The 24,046-nt window shown below is 42.6% G+C and overlaps 1 protein-coding gene across 9 annotated transcripts in view; it reads left to right on the forward strand.

Moving 5' to 3' along the window:
- Positions 1-9,480: 9,480 nt before the first annotated feature.
- Uchl3 (ubiquitin C-terminal hydrolase L3) overlaps positions 9,481-24,046 on the forward strand; it is a 42,042-nt gene continuing 27,476 nt past the window's right edge. For 4 of the 9 annotated variants that reach the window (XM_087586429.1, XM_087586427.1, XM_087586430.1 and 1 more), the window contains exons 1-4: positions 9,481-9,636; positions 21,302-21,430; positions 22,115-22,271; positions 22,648-22,733. In XM_087586429.1, coding sequence (XP_087442555.1) covers positions 9,577-9,636; positions 21,302-21,430; positions 22,115-22,271; positions 22,648-22,733 — 432 coding nt within the window. In that variant the 5' untranslated portion in view covers positions 9,481-9,576. Of the gene's footprint in view, positions 9,637-9,723; positions 9,736-21,301; positions 21,431-22,114; positions 22,272-22,647; positions 22,734-24,046 lie in introns of all 9 variants that reach the window. The other 5 variants (NM_001428945.1, NM_001428946.1, NM_001428947.1 and 2 more) reach the window with 3 other exon arrangements.

The following is a 24,046-nucleotide window of genomic DNA, read 5'->3' on the forward strand; positions in this document are numbered from 1 at the left end:
TTGAATTCAGACAAACTAACAAGCTAGCATTAGTTTCCAAGTTAACCCCCAACAAAACCCTAGCCTAGCTCCAATCTCTAGGCTAATCCCCAATAAGACCAGCGTCTTCAGGTTATTGCCCAACAGATCTGCATCCCCAGGTTACAAGCCCACCCCCTGCCTAACAACCACCAATGCAGAGGGAAGCCAGAGTTAAGTTTATGATTGACTCCCAGCACCAGCCAATCATGTTAAAGGCCATGATAGCTCTTCAATTAGATGCTTAAACATCCACCCCCCTGCTTGTAGCTCCTAATAAAGCCTTGCCCTGATAGATACTGGGAGCTCCCCACCACCAAAAACATCCTGCGTGATAGCAGTGCCCTGGGAGCCCTCGAGCTAGCTGGAATAAAAAGGCCTTACTGTAATTGCATTGGATTGGCTCCTGTCTATTTTGGGGGTATTTCAACCCTTCCCTGGCACTACACTCCCACCTGATCCTTACAAAATGTTCCCATAGCAGAATGGACGAATATAACAGATAACTTCTGTTAGTTTACAATATTTTACCTGGATCTTTTTAAAATCTTTTTATTTATTTTTTAAATGTATATGAGTACACTGTAGCTGTCTTCAGACACACCAGAAGAGGATATCTGATCCCATTACAGATGGTTGTGAGCCACCATGTGGTTGCTGGGAATTGAACTCAGGACCTCTGGAAGAGCAGTCAGTGCTCTCAGCCCCTGAGCCATCTCTCCAACCCCATGTGGATTCTTTTTATTTTATCTTAATTTTTTGAGGCAGGGTCTCACTTTGTAGCCCATGCTGTCCTGGAACTCACTATTTAGACCAGGTTGCCTCAGACATCATCACACATGGCCAATGAATTTTTGATGATTATTATTCAATATGAGTGCCTCTTTCTGAAAATGAAACTCTTGAAAAGAAGCTGTGTCTGCAGAAACTGACTGGCTGACTAGAATTCCAGTACTGTAGAGAGATTGGAATGGAGCAGTCCAAAGGCTAATTGTCTTGGACTAGTTCTAGCCCCGCCCCCCCTAAACAGCCGTTCTCCACCCACTTCTGTGTCAGAAGGAACAACTTATGACTTGACAGATGGAAACCTTGTAGAATCTATTAATTTAGCACACTCCTTGCTTCCACCAATCAAAAAGCTAAGAATGCCGTCAGATAGCATCTTGAGGCAATAGAACAGCTTCTCTCATCTTCACGTACCTACTTTTGTGATGTAACCATCCATCAATGTATTCTGAACTTGCCTTGATTCATGGCATTGTTGTTGCTACAATTGTTGTGTTGTTGTGTAACACTATGGGAACCCCATGGGACTTCTTTTACATTGGAACATGGAGTTTGGGTTAAGCTAAATCTGTGTTACAGGGCTTGGCCACTCAAAATGGCTCCAGAGTAAAGTAGCTTTTATTTCCTTTAAGACAAGAGCTGTGTGTATGTACACTGCATACACACACACATACACACACACACACACACACACACAGAGAGAGAGAGAGATCTGTGATCTAACGGCTCTCTTTCTGTCTCTGTCTCTGTCTCTGTCTCTGTCTCTCTGTGTCTCTAACACACACACACACACACACACACAGAAAGAGAGAGAGCCATTAGATCACAGATCTCTCTCTCTCTCTCTCTCTCTCTCTCTCTCTCTCTCTCTCTCTCTCTCTCTCGGGAATCTGGCCACATGCTCCTACAGCCTCTCCACTGGCTCAGAGGCCTGATAAAACAATGATCCCATTTGGCCTTGAGGTTCTCTCCCTCCCTGTGCAGCGGTGTGCAAGCTTAAGACAACCTTGAATTGTCTCTATCTCCCTGCCTTGTGACTCCTGGTACAAAGGCCAGGCCAGGTCACATAGTCTGCAGTTTATGCTCCCTCTGAGCATTCCCCACCCCAACCTGCTCCTGAAAACCTACACGATTCAGAAATTCCCTTTGTCCTACTGGAAATTCCTGTGGCATGATGACATCTATGCTAATGCTCTCCCACTGGTGGACCTTATCATGGCCGGCTATGATGAACCTATAACTCTCCTGATATAATCCTTCTGAAGGTCTCCTTTCCTAGAAATCTCATTTCCTTTTATAAGTTATAGTAAACACATGGCAAACTGCTGTTTTCAGAACCTACATTTTCCAAGATAGCAGAATTTACACAAGACTTCCCCTTACAAAATGCAAATTTTGGGGGTCCGTGACATGACTCCTTTGGTATAAGAGCTTACTGCTGAGCCTTTCGATTTGAATTTGCTCCTTGGGACCCTTGTAGTGGAAGAAAGAGAACTAACTGACTGTCACAAGTTGTCCTCTGACCTCCACAATCACCTATGGCACTAATGCATATAATGTACACATTCACTCAATAATTTATTAAAAACACAAAAATGCAGATTTTCATAAAATGAAAAAAATCGCCATTATGTATCCATTGTTATAGCTTTTTAAATTTTATCTTGATGCAATGACATTTATATAGCTAGGATATATAAATCAGAAGGCACTTTTGGAGCGTTCAATAAGCCCCCTCCCCCAGTGTCATGCACTCTTGATGTAATGAAGGCTACTGTGGGATGGAGAAGACAAAAAGACATTTTCCCTTCTGGTTAAGCATTTATTTTAGTTGTTTTTTAAGTCCCCAGTAGTACAGATCTAAATCCAAATAGCCTAACCCAAAATAGCAGAAATTACTATCTCAACAGCTGTGGCCCTGAAGCGTGGGGTGAAACATACTGTTGTGCCAAGAGAATTGTGAGACTTGCATAGCAAAAAGAGCCCAACCCCTTGGCTCCCACCCTGGTTTGGCCTCCTGTCTGTGTCTTGGCTCCATTTTCTTTGTCTTCTCCCTTGGTTCTTAGGGCAGAAGGATGCGTCTGTAGACAGGGATGACCAGTGTCTTCAACATCACAGTCATGTGACTAATATTCCAAGAGGAAAGAGGAAGCCCTAAGGGGAAGCGGAAGCTGGCCTTGAATCTCAATTCTGAAAAGAAAAAAAAATCTGATGAACAAACCGAGTCGCATACCCACTCCGTGGCCCACTATTAGGTGCATTAGTTTACGTCTGCTTTGCGGCCCCTGCTGTGTCTAGAAAGCATATAATTACATGACTATTAAAGTCACTAGCGTACCAGAGATGAGAGATGGCACCCTAAGGAAAGATGAGGATGACTCAACCCAACTTAGGTTAGAAGATGTTAGGGAAACAAAACCACCGGAAGCCCACTAAACGCATCCACTAGAGTGTGCTGTGGTATCCTGAGCTGTCGGTATATGCAGTCTAAGTTGTCCACTTCCTAATCCATAGTCCGAGTAAGTTACATTACAGCATACACAGGAGTGAACACTGCCCATCAGCTAGCCAGCTGTTACTCAGGTGACAGCAATGTGATGACAAGTGCCCTTCAATGGGGAAGAAGGAGGTGATGAGCTATAGTCACAGGAAGAGTTTGTCACCGTAAAGCAATGTGACAAAGACTCGCCTAATTTGCTGGCTTTGTAGACAGAAAGGAACTAAGAGGCAAAGAATGCAGGTAGCTTCCTGAAGACAAAATAGGGAAAGAAAATGGGTTGTCCCACACAGATTACAAGAATATGACCCTCTGGACACTTGAAAGGCCAGCGATGTCTATTTCAGAATTCGGACCCTCAGTCTAGAGTATAGAAGCTAGCCCTGGCTTGTAGGATTAATGGGGTCCCACGTCCGCTCCATGAGTTTGACTATCTAATTATTAATTTGCATTTTTAAATCATCCCTAGTAGCTTGTAACTTGTATTTGTTTTAATCATCCCTAACAGTCTGTGATAGCAGCTTAAAAAAGCACTAGAACTTTATATAATACCTCTAAGAATTATATAAGTATAATGCCTCAGGTAAATGTTAAAAACACATACACTATCGAGTGTTAAATTCTCGTTGTTTTAAATTAGGAACTCCCGTGATGGCTCAATGGGTAAAGTCCTTGCTACATGAGCACTTGGGTTTGGATCCCCACTGCCTATGTAAAACAGACAGGCACCACAGGACACAGCTGATCCCCAGCTGATCCCCAGCAGTAGGAGGCAGAGACAGGAGGATTCCTGGGGGCACACTGACAACCTACTCAAATCTGTGAGGGCCTGGCTCAAGGAGAAATGCTGCCTCAAAAACACAGAGGCTAGCGATTGAGAAAGATATCTGATGATAATCTCTGGTCGGCCTCTGACCTCCACAAACACACACTCGGGGTTATGCACAAACACAAATTTTTTTTCAAGAGAATTAAATCGTTTATTGAGTGAGTACACATGATAATGGATGATACACAAGCTTCATTCCCATCTGTTATTTTATCTGAGACCATTATTCAATTTTGATATTGCATAGGGTGTGCCAACAACCATTTTATAACCAAATTGTGATCTTGCTTGGATGACCCTTTAAATGGTGAAACTCATTAAGTTACAACAGTAACTGGACAAACACAAATTTAAAAAAGAAAAAAGTCATCAAAGCTACACAATATTGACGGGAAGCCAACACAGTGTGAAGAATTACTGAAGTGCTGGGGGCTTCAGAGTTACTTAAGCCCACGCTCAGGTCTTTTTTCAACCATTCAGCTGGGTGACTTGGTAGATTATCTGAATGGTTAGCTCTCCTGCCTGTAAAGAGAGGGCTGTTAATGTTCCTCACAAAGTTTTTCTTTCACGTGTGTAAATGAGATCATATACATAAACACAGCAAAGTTCCTTCATGCCACAGGTACTGAAGAAACACCGGGAGTTCCTACCAACAGCACGCCACTCAAACTTCCAGAGTCCATATGATGCCCAGAACAAACATCCGCTTTATTTCAAATGCAAGGGAAGTGAAGTCCAGGTATGTTAAACCGTATCACTTTCCTCCTAAGTAAAACTTCTAGTAGTATCGCTTAATTTGCAGTTGACATTCTAATTTCAGAGGCCTGCAGAGGGATTCCACACTCCCTGAGTGCCTTCTGGAATCTTCAATTGGCTTTTTTATGGATTGAATATTATACTTCAGGCTATTCAGGGATATGATGTGCATGTATATAATCAGTAAATAACATAAACAAAGATGGATGCCTTTCATTAGACTTGATTGGTATTCCTTACATCATAAGGGATTTACAGTTTAAAGAAAGGCTAAAAATTCTTAACTCTTGAGCCAAATCTGACCGACCGACATGTTAAATTAGCAACAAAGAGAAGAAAATGAACAGTATTATAAACACAGGAATTCTCCTGGCCAGTTAAGGTCCAAATGTCAACATTTCACTTCTCTCGCTGTGATAAATACTCAGATAAAAGCAACTTGGGGTGGGAGGTGGGGTTACCTTAGCTTGCTGTTCTGGGTTGCGGTCCTTCCCCGTGGGGAATGATGGAGTCCAGAGACTGACAAAGCTGGTCACATTGCACCCACAGTGAAGAAAGCAGAGAATGAATTAAGGTGTGCATGTTAGTACTCTTTCTCTACGCGTTTCTCATCCAGAGTCCCTGCCTAAAGAAAGATGGCCCCCATAGTGGATGGTTCTCCCTACCATAAGGTAATTAAGATAATCCCCCACAGACTTGGCAAGAGGTCTGCCTCCCGGGTGATTCTACATTTTTGTCAACTTGACAATTAAAATAAACCATCACAGTTGTGAACCTTTGGCTAAATGGGACTTCCATGGTTTGGTTTGGTTTTCTTTCTTTCTTCCTTCCTTTCTTCCTTCCTTTCTTTCTTTTTCTTTTCTTTTCTTTCTTTCTTTTTTTGTGAGACAGAGTCACTAAACGTAAAGCTCACTGATTTGGCTGGCTGGCCAGGAAGCTCCAAAGATTGTACTATATGTCTGCCTCTCCAGCACTGGGGTTATAAGTTCATGACACCACACCAAAAGTTTCTGTTTTGTCTTGCTTTATTTTTGAGACAGGCCTCACTATGTAGCCCTGGGTAGCCTGAAACTAGCTATGTAGACCAGGCTGGCCTCTTAAAGTGCTAGAATTAAAGGTTTGGTCTCTCAAGTCACACACATTTTTTTTTTTTTTACATGAGTGCCAGGCATTCGAGGTCTTCATGTTTGCACAGCAACAGTGTACTCAACTGTCCTCCTGGATTCCTAGCGTCTCCTTTAAAAGAGATATAAAGGGGTGAATTGTCTGGCCTACGGGAACAGCGCCATTTTATTGTAGTCATCCTCTCTGATCATGTGTTGAGAATTATTACCTCATAGCGAGCACAGATGTTTTCAGACCGGGTGAGACCAGCGTGTCTTTACTTGCAAGGCTATGTTCAAGTTGACAGTTTGGCAGTACAGATGACATGGTACTTCACAGGCATCACAACGACAGCTGGCACCATTTCTTACAATGGAAAACAATACAAGCTGGGTGATAGTGGCGCATGCACTCAGGAGGCAGAGGCAGATGGATAGCTGTGAGTTCAAGGCCAGCTTGGTCTACAGAGTGAGTTTCAGGACTGCCAGGGCTACACAGTCAAACCCTGTCTTGAACACACCCCTCCAACAAAAAGAAAAAAAGGAGAATAGTCAAGGTGTTGTGTCATGGATGAACCGTGGTTAAATGGAGATATTGATCTCCTTGGGACAATTAAGACCTGAATCTGGGATGATTATAACTGTGGGCTAAACTTTGATCAGGTGTTGAAAAAATACCAAATTTCATTAATCTCCTCCCCCTCGGGCAGAATGGAGCTTATCTGTTGCTCAAGCTGGTATCAAATTTGCATTTCTCTTGGTTTAGCCTCTAAGTTGCTGGTTACAGGAGCAAGGAAGGCACTGTGCCCAAACTATATTTAATCAGTTCTTGAAAGCTTTTAATTCTACACTTAAAAAAATCTCAAAAAATGTTCCTGCTCATGCGATACGTTCTTCTACTGATGGTTCCCTATGTGGCATCGTGACTCAGTTGTTTTTCCAGAAGCAAGCACGAACTCGCTCATAGCTCTTTAAAATTACTCCTGAGTGATGAGAATCACAGCCTCTGTAGGTATCATATGTAATTGCCACTTAACCTGTCTTTTAAAAGATTATGCTGTGACTTGGCATAACAAAAGACTGCTGTTGGTGGAAAAGCGTGAAGACTGGATTTTAGGATACTATGGATTCCTGAGAGAATGAACCTCTCTCTCCCTGTCCTTTCTTCCGTCCTCACCTCTCTAGTCCATCCCTTTCTCTCATCATTCCTCTCTTCTGTCTCTTTCTCTCTTTGATCGTTTCTCATTACATAGCTAAGACAGACTTGGAGCTCGCTACGGAGCCCTGACTGGTCCTGAGTTCCCAATCCTCACCATGATTCTCCTACCTTGACTTCTCAAGTGCTGGGGTTACAGGTGTGCACCATCCCTTACACGTGGAAACTCATTTCAGGGGTGGGAGAGGTCTGTGCATGTCTGTGATTGACTGCAAAAACACAGCAATGTTGTAGTTACGACATTCATGTTGAAGACAAAGAAATCTTAGCAAGGAGAAAACCCCCAATCAATAAATAAGGCATATGGATAGGACTTTGTCCCCTAGGAGATAAAAAAAAAAAAACACCTCAAAATCATATGACATTGGGACATTCAAACATTGGAGGCAATGACACTAAATCTTGAGCCCCACTTTATTCGTAATGAATCAAAATCAGTGCTTCAGATTCAAGCATTCATATGTGTGGTCAAGTCTGAGGATTAAGGCTCTTTGTACTATGTAGGGACATCCATGCCAATGTGGGGTTAACCTAACAGACTGGAAGTAAGGAGACCGGAAGCCTGATATGTTTGCAAGGGTCTGGGCAGTGGCAGTTCTGTGGGGTGCTACGACCACTTCTCTATGGCAAAGGACCCGCTATTGCTATCACCCATGCTTGGAGAAGACTTTCCAGTGTGGATGCTTTGAGGTTGGCCAAACTCTTGCTAACAAGTCCCTCCTCCATGTTGGGTAGCTAAGTCCAGTTATCTCACTGGTTTTTCAAAGTAAACTTCGGTAGGATTGTATTTTGGTTTGCCGTTGGGATTTTATGAGGTGGCAGCCACAGTTTGTGTTTACCCAGGGAAGAAATTCTCATGGCAGGGGGATAAGGGTGTTGTGAGGAGTATTAGTCAAGCAGTAAGAGGAGAAATACAGGGCAGAACTGCAGGAGTCTGGAGAAAAGCAGGCTATCTGAAAATTCCCCTGGCACGCCAAAGAGCTCCAGTTGAGACTGAGAATGTAGCAAGCACCACAAGAAACCAGACAACTGCAACTACCGATCGTGAGCCCCAGGTTGCCAGATTTACCAAGTCACGATGTTGGGCAGATATGGCATCAAGCCATCAGACAGATAGGAAGGAGTCAAAGGATTGGAAAAGTCACCAAGTTATAAAAATAATAGCCAAAGCATGTGTGGGAGAGCTGGAAATTCTCCAAGAAAGACAAATTCGGCATAATAATATTTCCCCCACGTCTTAAGTGATCTCTCCCTGAAATCCTTCTCTCAGGTACAGAATAGTAATATGTCAGATCAATTTCTGGAGTCTTGATTCCTACCTACATATCAAAAGGATGGCCTCTTGTATCTTCTGCTTCTCTGTTTTCATAAATGCTACCTTGTGTCAACTTTCTGTTTTGCATTTCCCCACATAGCTGATAAATGATATTCCTGCATAGATGATTATGCCATTCCTCTCCTCTTTGTGACACTGAGATTGGGCCCAGGGCCTTAAGCACGCTAGACAAGCACTCTACAGCTTCCCAAAAGCCTTTGAGAATCTACTATGCACTAACCATTAGGTTAAATCCTGAAAACTAAACAAACAAACAAAATCATTACATCTGCCATCCTGAAATTTAGTGGGACAGAGAATGGACGTCCAAAATGCTGCTTAAAGTTTTTCAGTTTGTACCCAAACAGTATATTGCCCGATTCATCTTTGTAAGTGGTTCCATATTGTTTCTTAAAGCAGAACTGAGTATCTATCTACCTATGGCCTGTATCCATCATCTGCCTATTACCTGTATCTCAGGCAGTGCAATAACAGATAAGGCCAACATATCATTTCAGTAACCTCACAAAGGAGCAAGAGGACCATGATTCATTGCAAGGAGTCAACCTCTGGCTTGGCGGCCTTAAGGCTAGCAAACCGGTCCCACTCTCACAGAGTAGGAATCCATAACGCGCCCCCTAGAGCTTCTGGCTGGCATTGCAAGGAGGTGAGGGCGCCTGCAAGCACGCGGCCCTGGCCAGCGTGTGGCGCATGCGTAGAACTCGGGTGCTCCCTCTCAGGAAGGGAGAGTCCAAGTGTGAGGGGGATTCCCTGTTGATTCCGGCTCGTTTGTTTTCTCATGAGATAGGACATGGCTTCGGTTTATCATCTTAATCCGCTTTTTGATTTAATTAATAACTCTGTGGCTGCGTCTCCGTAGGGAACGATTAAGCATCCTGGGGGCCGTGGAACCTCACTCGTTGGTTTCCCCCGCGGGACGGCGTTAGGATGGTGCCGGCCAGAGCGCGCGGGGGCGGAAGCAGCGGCGGTGGTGGTGGTGGTGGTGGTGGCGGCGGCGGCTGCTGTCAGAGCTGGAGCGCGGCCGGCTGAGCAGTCATGGAGGGTCAGCGCTGGCTGCCGCTGGAGGCCAACCCTGAGGTGAGCGCGGCCGGCCGGGTTCCGCAGCCGGGGGCCTAGCGGGTCGGGAAGCCGGCGCCAGCCCGCATGCGCGCGTCTCTAAACTCCTCTACTGTCTCGTTTCAGGTCACCAACCAGGTGAGTGCGGTGTCTGTCACCCCGGACCCCGGAGTCCTCTCCGCCTTCCCCGCCAGCCTCCCCGCTGGCCTTCATCTCTGCATCCCCACGGATCCAGGGATCGCATCCCGGGAGGCCCCGCTCTGCGGCGGTGGGCGGCTCCGCCCCTCTCAGGCCAGCACCTGGCTCCGGGAGATGCGGGTGCAGCGTCCTCTGTCCCTCCGTCCCTCCGTCGGACCCCGGGTCGTCGCCGGCGCTGCCTGGGGCCTCGGGGTCTGAGGTTTGGTTGCCTCTCATCTGGTTCCCTCCAGCCCCCCGTGCCTTTCCCCTCTTCGTTCGTCTCCTTGCCGTTGCGGGTTCCATCCTGTCCCTTGACCCTGTCCCTTCTAGGTGACTAATTTGCCAACACTTCCTGACTCCCGGCTTTGTAAACTTGCCCACCCAGTTCTGGTAATTCCATCCACCTCCTGTACAATGAAATCACCTTTCAGTCATCTTCTCTTGCTCCATCAAGGTCCTGCTCTTCCCCGCCACGCCCCCTTTCTCTTCCCGTCCTTAAAAGGTGGACCTGGTAGTCGCCTCCTGTACCACACAAAACCCGGTTTAATCGTTGTCATTGCAGTTCATAGCCACCTGATAACTCTTAAAAGGAAGATTGTTTTGGATTCTGAAGGTTGGGGTTGGGGATGCCTTTCAGCCTCCAAATTAGGTGGCGTGGGGGTGGTGCTCTTGGCTATAGATTTTTTTTTTTTTAATTTGCACGGGTATGTATTAAGTAGCCTGTTTTTTTCTGCTCGCAAATTTAGTTCACCTTTGACCGTTCTCTTAGTTTTCTTTTCTTTCCTTCCATCTTTTTTCTCATAACCGAAGGATAAAGAGTTATTACCTACATTTAAAAACGTGTTTTGAGACCAGACATGGAGGCACATGCCTGTTGTATCAGCCTCTGGGAGGCTGAGGTAAGGAGGATTTCGAGTTCCAGCCCAATCTGGACTGAGACACTATCTAAAAACCTGCTCCCCTCCTCCAGTTATTTATTTATTTTTTAATGGTTTTTGGTTTTCAAAGCATTTTAGCAATTTTTTTTTTGTATAAAGCACACTTTATGTTAGAGGTGACATCCTTTTGGAATTTTTGAAAATGTTTACATTTATTTTGTGTGTGGACACTTGTGAAGGTGGGAGGACAACTTTCAAGATTCAGTTCTCACCGGCCCTCAGGTGGGTCCTTGGGATTAAACACGGGTCTTCATACCTGCTGGTGGGAGTCGCCTTTACCCACTGGCCTGACTCCCTGCAGCTTATGTGGGTTTCTTAGGTGTTTTTGTTACCTTCAATTCTTGTCTTAGAAAGGTGAACTGTGTAAAGTTTAAATCACAGCACTTCCCGGTTACGCTACTGCTCACAGCACCCTTTCTTGAGGAGACCAACTTTCTTTTGTTCTCACCTCTGTGGAATTTGCTCATCTGCCTTTATTTTATCTGTCAAGAGAAAAATCTTAAGGAATTTGCCCAGAGAAGTGTCTATTTTAGCTATAATCCAGCCTATAGCCGTTTCTTAATATATGTGCATAGCTTTTGTTCCACTGACCTGACTGTTCATTTTAACATTATCGTCCTATTTATTGTGGTTTTATAAGTCCTCAGATAGTAAGAATCCAAGAGTGTACCTTTTCTGAGTTGTTTAGGCTTTTCTAATAATTACTTTACCTCCCAGATAAATTTTATCATGCTTGTCAGTCTTTACAGAAACTTGATTGGTGAACGGTCCACTGGATAGATGTATTCTGAGGACTGAGCCTTTATAACAGTGGCTCTTGTAATCTCCGACCAAGGTGCATTGTCATCTAATTAGGCCTTTCATTTCTTCATCAGTGTCTGATAGTTTGAGTACAATCTTGGGGAAAAAAAATTGTTGGATTCCTACAAATTTGATGATTTGAGGTGCTCTTGAAAGTAGTAATACTTTAAAATTTCATTTTCGAGTTCTTTACTACGGATTGAATATAGTTTAAAAACGGGCCCATATCCTCAGCCTCGCTAAAATCAGGGAGCAGCTGCATGCACCTCTGTATTTAGTGACTTCTCTGTAGGTCCTGAGGATTTCCTGTGCAGACAGAAGTGCGCTCTGCAGTCAGATGCTCAGTCCTAGTCCACACACCGCTATCTTTTTCTCGTCTTACTACGCCTGCCAGTGTCCTAAATATGAGTCTGAAGTGCTGGCTTCTGGTCTTCGCTGGAGACGCATAAACTCCTCCACTCTACAGTGAGGCAGTCACTACAGTGAGGCAGGTACAGGTATCTTGTAGAGGCCTTTTCTCAGGCTAAGGAAGTTCTACTTTTTCCTGATTTGTAACGATTTTTATTATGAATTCATGTTCAGATTCTCCAAGTGATTTTTTTAAAAAAGCAGTCCTTGGTGATGACCATGGAAAGAATTATATAGAGTTATATGTAAAGATAAAGAAACAGATATTACCAATATTACTCTGGCACCCAAACTAGAAAAACAGTAAGAAAAAAATGCACACATACACATAATACACATATATATTATATATGAAAAAACTGGACACTTAAAGTTTGTGATTCGGCTGATACAGAACCTCATGCCTAAATAATTTTGATACATTATAAAATGCTCACTCTATGGGCTTGTATCCCTTGTTAATATGGCTCTAGAAGCCTTCAGCAATACATGTATTTTAGATTTATTTATTTTTGTATGTGACAGTGAAGACACTGTCCTGTCTTCAGACACACAGAGGAGGGCATCAGATCCCATTGCAGATGGTTGTGAGCCACCATGTAGTTGCTGGGATTTGAACTCAGGACCTCGGGAAGAGCAGTCAGTGCTCTAACCACTGAGCCATCGCTCCAGCCCAATACATGTCTTTTAAAAACATAAGAACATAACCAAGGGCAACCTTTTTCATATTGAAGATTGATTTACCATTTAAAAATCTATCAATGTAATTAGCCTTATCAGTTGATTTTAAAAAGAACCTTTTAAGGAGCTGTGGGAAGGCAGAAAGTAAAGCTGACAAGTAAACCGTTAGCCATTGTTAGAAGCACAACGAGGACATTAACAAGGTGTTGGGGTCCGAGCCTAGTCAGATGGATAGCGACCGGAGGCTTTTCTGGACTGACTGAGAGATGTCAGTGGATGCCGCATCTGCCCTGCTGTGGTGTGACTTGGTTTACTTCTGTTTTCTAGCCACATATGGTGGCACACACCTGTCATCCTAACACTGGGGAGACTGAGGCAGGAAAGAGTCAGAGACAGCTTGGTCTACAGAGAGAGAGAGACACTGTCTCAGTTTTTCATGTTGTTTGTTGTTGGGGACTATGTTTTTACTTAGAGAATGGGCAAGCATCTTAGAAGGAGTTAGTTTTAACCAGAGTTTGTGTTTGTCTAGTGCCCATGCTCTATATATGACTGAGGGTAGACAGTGAGCACCTTTGATCAACTGATTTGTGATTTGGAGAATTTTCCCAGCAGGCATGTAGGTGACAGGCCTGACACCTGGCCCAGCCCTGGGTTTTCTTATTTTATTTTTTAGCCTAATGGGCTCACAAGAGGAGCCTGATCCCGACTTAACTGTGCTACCATTTGGCAGTTACGGGTCTTATTAACACTTAGTTTGAGCAAGTACTGTTTTATGCTGTGACGATGCCTGCTGTTATGTAAGAACAGTCGTCATGTGTCTGTAGCATGAAGATTAGTAAGGACTGCTAGGCATCGTCTGGAAGAGTGTGTCATATACTACATCTGGTAAATAGTGGGTGATTTTTGTTAATATCCTGTCAACCTCCTTTAAGATACTTCATTTTGCTGCAGATTTGACTTAAAATAAAATAGTTTAAAAATAGAATTTAAGCTCTACCTTGTTTGCATATATGTTTAAATGGGTAAAAGTAGATGATTGAAAATTGCAGGTAATTGAGCATTAACAATTACAGCTCTTTAAAGAAGTATAGTTGATCTGGGTAACCATATACAAATGAGTGTACTAGGGTGTAATTTTTTTTTTTTTGATTTGAGTATGGTCAGTTGATTATCATTGGAATATATATGTGTATACACATATACATACATACATATATACACACATATATATGGAGAGAGAGAGAAGAGAAGAGAGTTATAACTTAGAAAAATTATGAATTTTTAAGTAGGGAACCTCCCTAGAATTATTCTTAGCGTGATGTTACTGAGGAAGTAACATTTTCTTATCTCATATCTAAAGAAAACCTAAGCATACCTTGACATAGTTTTGCTACTTATGTAAATGATTAAAGTTAGAAATAGAGCTGGGCCATCTGCGAGATTATTACCAAGAAAATAATATAGTAATTCTCTCGTAGGTGGATCCCACTTTTGGGAAAGAAACAAGCAGGCCTTGTGCCCTGTCTCTTGTAGCTTCTGCCTCACTTCTGTTTCACCAAGGAATCGTCCTTCAGTACTGTGGCTAGCATCTCATCTCCATCCTCTTGGTCTTCCTTGGTAACTTGCCCCCCCCCCCCCACCATTACCCAAATGGTAACATCCATCCCCACCATTTCCTAGTAACTGCTTTCATCAGTTCACACGAGACCACCACTCCTCTGACTTACCCACGGGTATCTCATTGTACCTCTTGGCCTCTTAGTGGCAGCCTGCTTTCTTGAGACAGCATGCTTTCTCATTTTTACTTTCCTGATAATCCTGATGCTTCTAATTCCCCAGTTACTTCTTAGGCTGTCCCCGCTCTACCTTCTCTGGAGTTCCTGGGGACTTCTCTGTGAGGTTACCCTCGATTGTCAACTTGGTGGGTATATCTGTGTGAGGGGCTTTCTAGATCACTATTTTGTTGGCGGCGCCATTCTGTGTTCTGAAGTCTAGGACTGAATGAAAAAGCGATGTGGTAGGTGAGGTGCTACAGCAGCGGATGGCGCCTGCCACCAAGCCTGGTGACCTGAGACTGCTCTGTGGGACCCACCTGATGGAAGGAGAGCACCAGCTCTTGCAAGTTTTCCTCCAGAGGTTGCCGTGGCATGCATGTTTTAAGTAAACAATTTAAACAATAATGTTTTAAAGTTTAAAACCAAAACCAAAACCAAAACCAAAAGGACAGCGGACAGCCAGCATTCTCCTCTCTGGTTCCTGAGCCTACACAAAGTGAGCCTCTGCCTCACGCTCCTCTACCAGGCTTTCCTACCTCGATGGACTGCAGCCTCGAGCTGGGGGCCAAAATAAACGCTTCCTTCTTTAAGTTGTTCTTGTCGGGTTTGTTCCTAGCATCAAGGAAAGCAATGCCCTTCCTTCTAGAGTCGTGTACTCCTCTGTGATATTTCCTGTTCTCCTGTTTTGATAACATTTGCATCACAGACGGCCACAGTGTCCCTCTGAGCTCTTCCTTCTTCACCATGTTGGAAACTGTGTATTTAACTACTACTTTGATAGTTCCCTCTGGATATTATCAATACCTCAAACAATATAGCTGCAGAAGGTGAATTTCTATCTGCTAAAGCGATCTCTTCCTCCGTCTTCCAAAAGCATTGCAATGCATCCTATGGTCAAGCCAGTGCTAATGACTCTTCTGCCTGGCCGTGCCATTGTGAAGATGCCATAGTGTCCCTTGGTTCTCTGAGTAAATATCTCGTCTACCGTATGTGTGTCTGAGACCATGGCTGTCTAGCCTTTTCTGTAGTCTTTCTAATCGTGTAGGTCATCTTCACAGCTCAAGTCCCTCACCTTGACCTGGTCAGCTGCTGTGGACTAATAATTAGTTGTGCTTATGTTTTCCCCTAAAGTCATCATCCCTGCTTTTATTTGGCTTTAGAAAAATGCACACAACACCTTGTGATTTCTGCTTCAGACACTAATGCTTCACGGGTGGTTTTTAGATTACAATGCAAGCTCTTCACTGAGTCAGATGAGGACTACTGCCTGTTTCTACCCCGGCTGAACTCAGGTTTTGAATGCTCCATCTCTTCTTGTTTCAGAGTCTTCAGTCTTTTATCCTCAACTTTAGTCACTTCATTTTAGTTATTTTATGGCAGTGTTTTTGTCTTTTTTGGGCATGTGTGGCATACTAAAGTATATACCTCAAGTCTCCCTTTCCTTTACCTGCCTTCCCCTCTCTTTCTCTTCTTGTTTGGTTTCCTTCTCCTCCCTCACTCCTACTCTTTCCTTCTCCCTGTTTTTCTTTTTGCACAGGGTTTCGTAGTGTGATTGAGGCTGGCTTTGAACTCTTGCTTCCTGTAAGCATGAACAACCATAATACAGTTAAATTTGTTCAAAATTTGCATAAATAATTTGTGAAATTATTTATGTTCCCCCACCTCCTCCCCGTCTCTCTCTGTCCCTCCCCCTCCCCTCTCTCTGTCAGGAGACTTGCTATGCAAACCAGGCTGGCCTTGAACTCAGAGCTCCACCTGCCTCTGCCTCCCGAGTGCAGGGATTAAGGGCAAGCACCACCACTGCTGCCACCACCACCCAGCTCTCCCTGAATATGTCAGTGAACAAAATTCTGTCTTCTAGGGTGCTTTAATTTTTTCTTTTTTACAGCAATGAGAATAACATTTAACTAGTAAAGTGATATTTATTTGTTTTTGCTGGGATATTTTGCCTTCTTAAAACTTCCTAAGTTGTTCCTCAGTCCTTCCATTCAAAGCATGTAGAGCAAATCCAATTGCTCTTTCCTGATACCAACACTCCCTTCAGCCAAGGTTCAGCCCTATCATCTTACCTGAACATGCGCACATGTGTTCCATCTGCTCATCTTCCTGGTGCTGTGATAAAGCAGCATTACCAAGACAACAGCTCAAGGAAGAAAGCTGGTTTTGGCTTCTAGATGGATAAGAAGCCATGGCAGTGGGGAAACATTAGCTGTAAATGCTAGGCATCATGGCTGGAGCAGCAAGCTCATGCTGGGCCACAGCACAAAACAGAATACAAAACAGAGGCAGGGGGAGACTGTAACCACTGAGAGCCTGCTTCCAGCGATGTATGTCCTGGAGCACGACTGCACCTCCTAATCTCCCCAAACAGCACCACCTCCTGTAGACCAGGAGGTCAGACAGGTATATAATGACTGTCTTTATTTGTTTGAGACTGCTTATGTCTATGTAGCCCATGTGGCCTTGCACTGTTGGTCTTCCGGCCCCAGCTGCCCAAGTGGGGACTTCAGCTGTGTGCTGCAATGCCTGACTTTAGCTGTCCCCAATCTGGGAGCAGGTTTGTGATTGGACTGGAGAGTACAAAGTTATTTTTTTAGTATTACTAAATTAATTATGAAACAATGATGCTAACAGTATACTTAAATGTACCAGTACCACCTAGATTTCTTTTATACCATCTTTTAAGAGCAGGCATGTTTTTAAAAAAATACAAATGTTTTTATGGCTGCATATTGTAATTTATAAATTATATTTCTTAATTAAACAACAATGTAAAGTTGTGGGATTTTAATGAACTAATCAGATCTTTATTGTTGATGTTATTTTATTATCCAGTATTTAACCCCCTTCCTGCTCTATCTAAACATAGTACTTCAGTTAAGTAGAGATAGTTTTATAGATACACATGTGGACAATTTCTTACATCGGTAATTGTGAGAACTTTTCGTGGGTCTTGTTAGTTTCATGGGGTTTTTTCTTTTTTCTTTTTTTTTTTTTTCTTCTTTTTTTTCGGAGCTGGGGACCGAACCCAGGGCCTTGTGCTTGCTAGGCAAGCGCTCTACCACTGAGCTAAATCCCCAACCCTTTTTTTTTTTTTAAAAAAAACACATTTTTTATTGTTTATTTATTTTATGAGTACACTGTCACTGTCTTCAACACACAAGGAGAGGATTCCATTACAGATGGTTGTGAGCCACCATGTGGTTGCTGGGATTTGAACTCAGGATCTCTGGAAGAGCAGTCAGTGCTCTTAACCACTGAGCCATCTCTCCAGCGCCAGGGTTTTTTCTTTGATTTTATTTTTAAACTGTAACTCACTGGTTTCTTTATACCGCCAGCAGAGACCTGGGATTCATTTGCCTGTCAGCCTGTTGGAGTGGCATTACAGTAATGGACTATACCCAGGTTTTTACTGAATTCTCAAGGATCGAGCTTAAGTCCTCGAGCTACAAGCACTTTTCCACCTGAGACCCCCGAAGCCACGAGTCTAGTTTTTAAGATTATTTTGCGTTTCCTCATAGTTTTGCAAATTAAAGTAAAAAGAATGCTGTGGTTCTGTAGATTTTGTTATTTACCTTTAAGCTGGACTATGGTAGAATACCACTTTTTTTTAAATGAGACAATAAAACTGGCTGGGTTTATACTATTCAACTAATCGTGGTTGACCGTTTACAAAATGTATCTTTTTAAATTTTTCATGTTTGCTTTAAGTACAGATCTGGTGTTCGTTTTGTATAGAAGCAGGACATTTTCATGATTCCTTTTTGTCTTTTGAGACAGGGTCTCACTGTGTCTGGAGCGCAGTTTGGCCTTGATCTCATAGAGCTCCTCCTGCCTCTCTCTGTCTCCCAAGTGCTGGGAGTAACAGTGCCTGCCACCATGGCCAGCTGTACTTATTTTTAAACTGCTTATTTCTTGTATTATGTGAGGCTCCAACGAGTGACTCATGGCAACCTGGATCCAGAGGATAGAGCTAATATATTTAATAGTTATTAATTGAATTGAATTTTTATAGTCTATCATTTCATGATAGGAGTCAAGAGTTAAGGTAAATTATAACTCTTGTTAAGATTTAATGATTTTTATGATTTATTACAATGTGCTTTTTAATCATTGTGTTCTTAGTGTGATCTTAATCAGTGTCATGATAATTGATGCCTTAAGATCTTGAATTTTGCTTAGTGCTTACTTTTGTTAGCTTTGCTTATATATTTGATTTATACTCAAGTCTCTTTAGAGTAACTTAGCAGTTTTCTCCAGGTTGCATTTTGTATAATTTTGTAATGGGTATAATTTTATGAGTATCAAAATTAACAGATCCTCTGATCAGGTCTTACAGTTGGAAACGTTACTAGTTGGGTACAGCTTGGTGTTTCAGATTCTTGACATCGTATTCAAAGCCCTGAAGCAATGCTCAGAGGTTTGCAAAGGTAGCAGGAAGACTTACCTACAGTGGAGTGGTGGAGTAAGTCAGGTTCCCTGTTGAGGAGACAGTGAGCCATGTAACTGAAGCCCCCCAGGACCCGTTGATGCTGGGACTTTATATGTTCAAGTAAGGGCAACATTTGCTTGCTAGGGATGGAATTGGGATGGCTCTCTATTTTGATTGACAGATGTTGTATGATCATTTTTGTACTGTATATATACCTTTCTACAGTGCATCTGATTTTAATCATATACATGCCCAGTTGTGCATGGACAGATAGTAAACAGGGTTTTCACTTTACCTACACACTTGCTTTACTGCACAGGTACCCCAGACCAGTTCAGACTGTACCGGCCTTTCTATTCTTTGCAGTGGGCTGTGCATGCTAACAGGTTGCTAAGTGCATTGCTCAGAGAAAGGGGTATGTGCATAGTACGTGTAGATAAGGGTCCCGAGCTGTCAAGTTTGTTTTCAGAAGAGGGGTGCTTAGATAGTCCACACCAAGTAGAGTCCCGGGTTTGCTAAACCCTGTGTGCTTGCCTACCTCAGAGATGCCAGTTATACCTTAATAATATGCAGAATTGATTTAATGAACATCAGACTGTAGATAAAGGAGTTGAATGTCTCAGTCTTCTTTAACTGGCAGGAAAAGGAGTATACCTTGAATGTGTATCATAGACAAGCTTGTGTACCATGCAGACATATAGATGGCAAGGTTATCTATTAAAGTGTATCCATCTCAGTTCAAGCACTGTAACTCGAGTGTCTGTGGTTTGGTCAGGTACAGTGCTTAGCAGTGGAGAAAAGATAAGTAAGAGTCCCTTCCTTTAACACTGAGCCTTTAAAAAAAAAAATCCTTCTCTGGTTTCCAGGTAGGATTGAATATTGACTGACCTAGACCAGTAAATTTGGAAGAAGAAGAGATTTTAAGATGTGCTTGTGAACCCTGAACTCCTGTGTAGTAATATGGTGATGAATGACATAGTGGAGGTGCCCTCGCTCCCTGTAGTTCTAGACCATGCACTTGATGGAGAGTGGGTGTAATACATGTTATGTACTTCTGCCCAAGAGACATTCTTGTCTGCCTTTCTGTCCATCCATCTGTCTGTCTGTCTGTCCGTCCATCCGTCTATCTGGGAAGTATTTGCCTGCATGTGTATCTGTGCACATGTAACTTTTTCTTATTGACAAAATGCTTAGCCATCTGTCTTTAAACTCCAGATGTTATTTTTGGATATCAGTATAAGTTGTTTGTTGTTGTAATATAAAAATAAAAAAGTAAAGGTGTCTTTTACCCGGCTGGGTCTGCACCACGGTGCCCAAGGTATCTGCTAGATATCTTGGCAGAAACACATCCCAACTCTGCGGCAGCCCAGTGTCTCTTGCTGCCACACACTTTCCTACATTCAAACCGTCACATAAAAGAACACACAACGGGGTTGGGGATTTAGCTCAGTGGTAGAGCGCTTGCCTAGGAAGCGCAAGGCCCTGGGTTCGGTCCCCAGCTCCGAAAAAAAGAACCAAAAAAAAAAAAAAAAAAAAAAAAAGAACACACAACACAATAATCTTTGACCCAATTGGTAAGATATAATTGCCCACTTAAACATACAAAGCCCAGTACCATCCATCCCTTAAGAACATTGATGACAACGTGTAAATACACAGAGCAGAATGTTAACATCACCTGCCATGGCTTCTCCCCTGTCTCTCTCCTCTGTCCTGTCTCCTCTTCCTCCTTCAAACTTCTCTTCCGCCCATCCTTCCTTCTCCAATGACAGGCTTCCTTCTATCCTGTACCTGCCCCTCTCCTGTACTTTACATATTCAATGGGGAGGTGGTTTTGGTGAAGTCATCTGACTTCTGAGTATGTGACTAGGTAGCTGTCCTTGGGGCAGTGGAATTAGCATCAAAATACAGATAACTTCAGGGCAAACCACAACAGTTGTTGATGTTGATGTACTAAAATAATAATTTGTTGTGTAATTGATGCATTAAGGGTGGAAATAAATCCCCCCCAGCTGGGGACCGAACCCAGGGTCTTGCGCTTGCTAGGCAAGCGCTCTACCGCTGAGCTAAATCCCCAACCCCGGAAATAAATTCTTAAGGTGACTTGTATGTCTTTGATGAAGTCCTGGCTAACATTTAATGCCAAAGTTAGGGATTTTGTAAACAGGTTTGTCTTCTCTGTTGTGGGTTTTAACTGTTTGGTACGTGGTATACATTGCTCTGCTCCTACCGTATGCATTGTAGACTTGCTTTACTGTGTTCTTGACCTCTCAGGCTCTGGTACACTGACAGATAAGGACTATATGTACTTCTGTGGTGCAGTCTGTGTCTGGTAGTGCTGCTTTCTGCGTTCTTACTGAACATTAGTAATATTTGATCGCATTCCTTCTTATATATTAGACACGTGATACACACTTGTTGGTCATTTCCTTGTTAGCACTCTGCAGGTTTTCTCTCACCACTTAACAGTTTGCTGCTTTTTCTTTTACTAGTTTCTCAAGCAACTAGGCCTGCATCCTAACTGGCAGTTTGTGGACGTGTACGGGATGGAGCCTGAACTTCTCAGCATGGTTCCGAGACCAGTGTGCGCCGTGTTACTCCTCTTCCCTATCACAGAGAAGGTAATTGTAAAGCAAGAAGTGCAGTTTTGGATAAATGCGGATTTTTGATGTTGATAAAAAAATAGTCTTTGGGTTGGGGATTTAGCTCAGTGGCCCTGGGTTCAGTCCCCAGCTCCAAAAAAAAGAAAAGAAAAAAAAATAGTCTTTAAGAGCAAATGATGCATTTGTTACATATAATCAGCAAATTAAAAAGGAAGAAAATCTTAGTTTCTTATTAAAATAAAAATATATAATTATAGATTGACAATAAAGCTTTTTCTGTTAGTCTTTTCCTTCAGCTTTCTTCTTAAAACCTTGGTTAGCTTGCCTCAGCTGGCTGCCGTTAACACTGGTGAGTGAGGCTGAGGGCCATGGAGTATGCCTGCCCCCTTTGCTTCCCGAAAGGTTGAGGCAGGAGAATCATTTGAGCTCAGGGGTTGCAGACTGGATTGAGCAATGCAGTGAGACCCTCGTATCTCACAGGCAAGCCCTGAGTGAAATGACATGCCTTTTCTCTCTCAGCCCCTACTGTAAGACAGTTACTGCTTCCTTTCAGTCTTCTGTCATTCTGGTGTACGATAATGTTATGGTCTTACTTAAACTCTATGTTACACCAAACCGCTTCGTTCCATGCCCTTCCTTCACAACTTGTCTTGTTTATTGTGTAGTTTTTGCACGTGGACTATTGACTTTTTCCCCCAATAGTATGAAGTCTTCAGAACAGAAGAGGAAGAGAAAATAAAATCCCAAGGACAAGATGTTACGTCATCAGTGTATTTTATGAAACAAACCATCAGCAACGCCTGTGGAACCATTGGACTAATCCACGCCATCGCGAACAACAAAGACAAGATGCACTTTGGTAAATCCCTTTCTGTTCCAGTTTCCCCCTGCAGATGCGTTAACTGCATTACACAGTAGGGGGCGCTCGAACTCTCTCAACGCTAAAGCCATGCTTATGGGAATGTATGTATGTATGTATGTGTGTGTGTATGTGTGTTTGTGTGTATGTGTGTATGTATGTATGTATACGCTGCCAGGAGAGAAAGACATCCTTCCCATTCTTCATATTGTTGATGAACAGGTTCAGCCAAAGAAAGTTTGACTTAATTACTTATCCCGAGACTCTTAGATTCTTACCAGTTAAAGAATTTTTATCTAAAAAAAGCTATACTATGTTTACTGTTAATTTTTTTTGTAATTAAAGTTAATTTTTTAATCGTTTTTGAACTTCTCAGAATCAGGGTCAGCATTGAAAAAGTTCCTGGAGGAGTCTGTAGCAATGAGCCCTGAAGAAAGAGCCAGACACCTGGAGAACTATGACGTCAGTACCTCCCTTCTCTCCCACCTCGTCAGGGCAGTTCACAGGACTGCAGGTTCTGTTAGTGGTTTGCTGTGAGGCCATAGCTTGGGGAAGCAGCACTGTCCTATCCATAAGAAAGGACTTCTGTTCTACTGAGGTAGCTGTACCCGGAGTATCTGCGATGTTGCTCAGTTGACAGTTCTGTGTCCAGAGTGGATGAATTACAAATTAAATCCTGGACCCTCTAATCCGGTTTGCGGTGATCGTTTTAAACATTCGTTATTTTTGAAAATCATTCTTCTGAAGCCTCTTGCCTTTTAATAACATCAATAGATGATAAGCTCTTTGAACTTGGAAGGAATACGATGTATATTTTTCATAGTTTGTTTAGTTTTCCAAAATAATTTATTTGCTTTAAGTTTAAAAATATCTGGAAATTTATAAAATATCCTTATTTTGCTTAGAAGTAAAGTAAGCAACATAATAGTTGCTAGTGATTACACCAGTGAAAGGCAGCTGTCACTGATGGTTTCATAGGAAACATGTATATATATATACACAATAGTTTTTTTATTTGATCACACTGTAATACTGTTTTATAACTTGCTTTTTTCACTTATCACAAGCGTATTAACACCAGTAAGTATATATTTAACATTATTATTTTAATGGCTGAGTAGCTTTTCATTGTGTATTTAACTAGTAAAATGCTATTTGAAATCTAAGAGTTTTCTCTCTCTTTTTCACTACTTAAAATTATTACAAGTGTATATTACTGTCCGAGGTTTTAGAACCATTCTTAATTTCATATAATCATTACATTAAATATATCAACATATTAATGCCTAGAAGAGAAATTGCTGATCAATTTGCATGTCTAAGGCTTTAATACTTATCACCAAATTGCTATACATAACAATTATACTTTTACCCCTGACTCTTTACTCTGTCCATCTCTCTGCATCTTTGACAGTAGTGGGTATGACTGGAGCACTTTTAAGTTTAGCTAACCGGATTCCCTAGCTTCTCATAAGTGCATGCCTTTTGCACCACGTTTTTAAATTGCCGACTGAAATGCATGGTGAAACATAAATACAGGCAGAGCTGCAGGAGCATGCCCTGTGGAGAGACAGATGGCTAAGCATCTTCAGTCCCTGTGAGATGCTCACTTTATTGCAGTCTCCAGTGAATAAAGTGTTAAATGTTGCTCTAACAATTAAGGAAGCTAAATGACCCTCTCCCTGCACTGTGCAAATTAGGAATGATGAGCTAGTCAGTTTCCTAATGCTTAAGGGATTTGTGGCTAGAAAGGACGGCAGTTGGTTTGCTTCCTG

The sequence above is a fragment of the Rattus norvegicus genome, chromosome 15 (assembly GCF_021556685.1).
Source record: "Rattus norvegicus strain SHRSP/BbbUtx chromosome 15, alternate assembly SHRSP_T2T, whole genome shotgun sequence".
NCBI classification, from domain to species: Eukaryota; Metazoa; Chordata; class Mammalia; order Rodentia; family Muridae; genus Rattus; species Rattus norvegicus.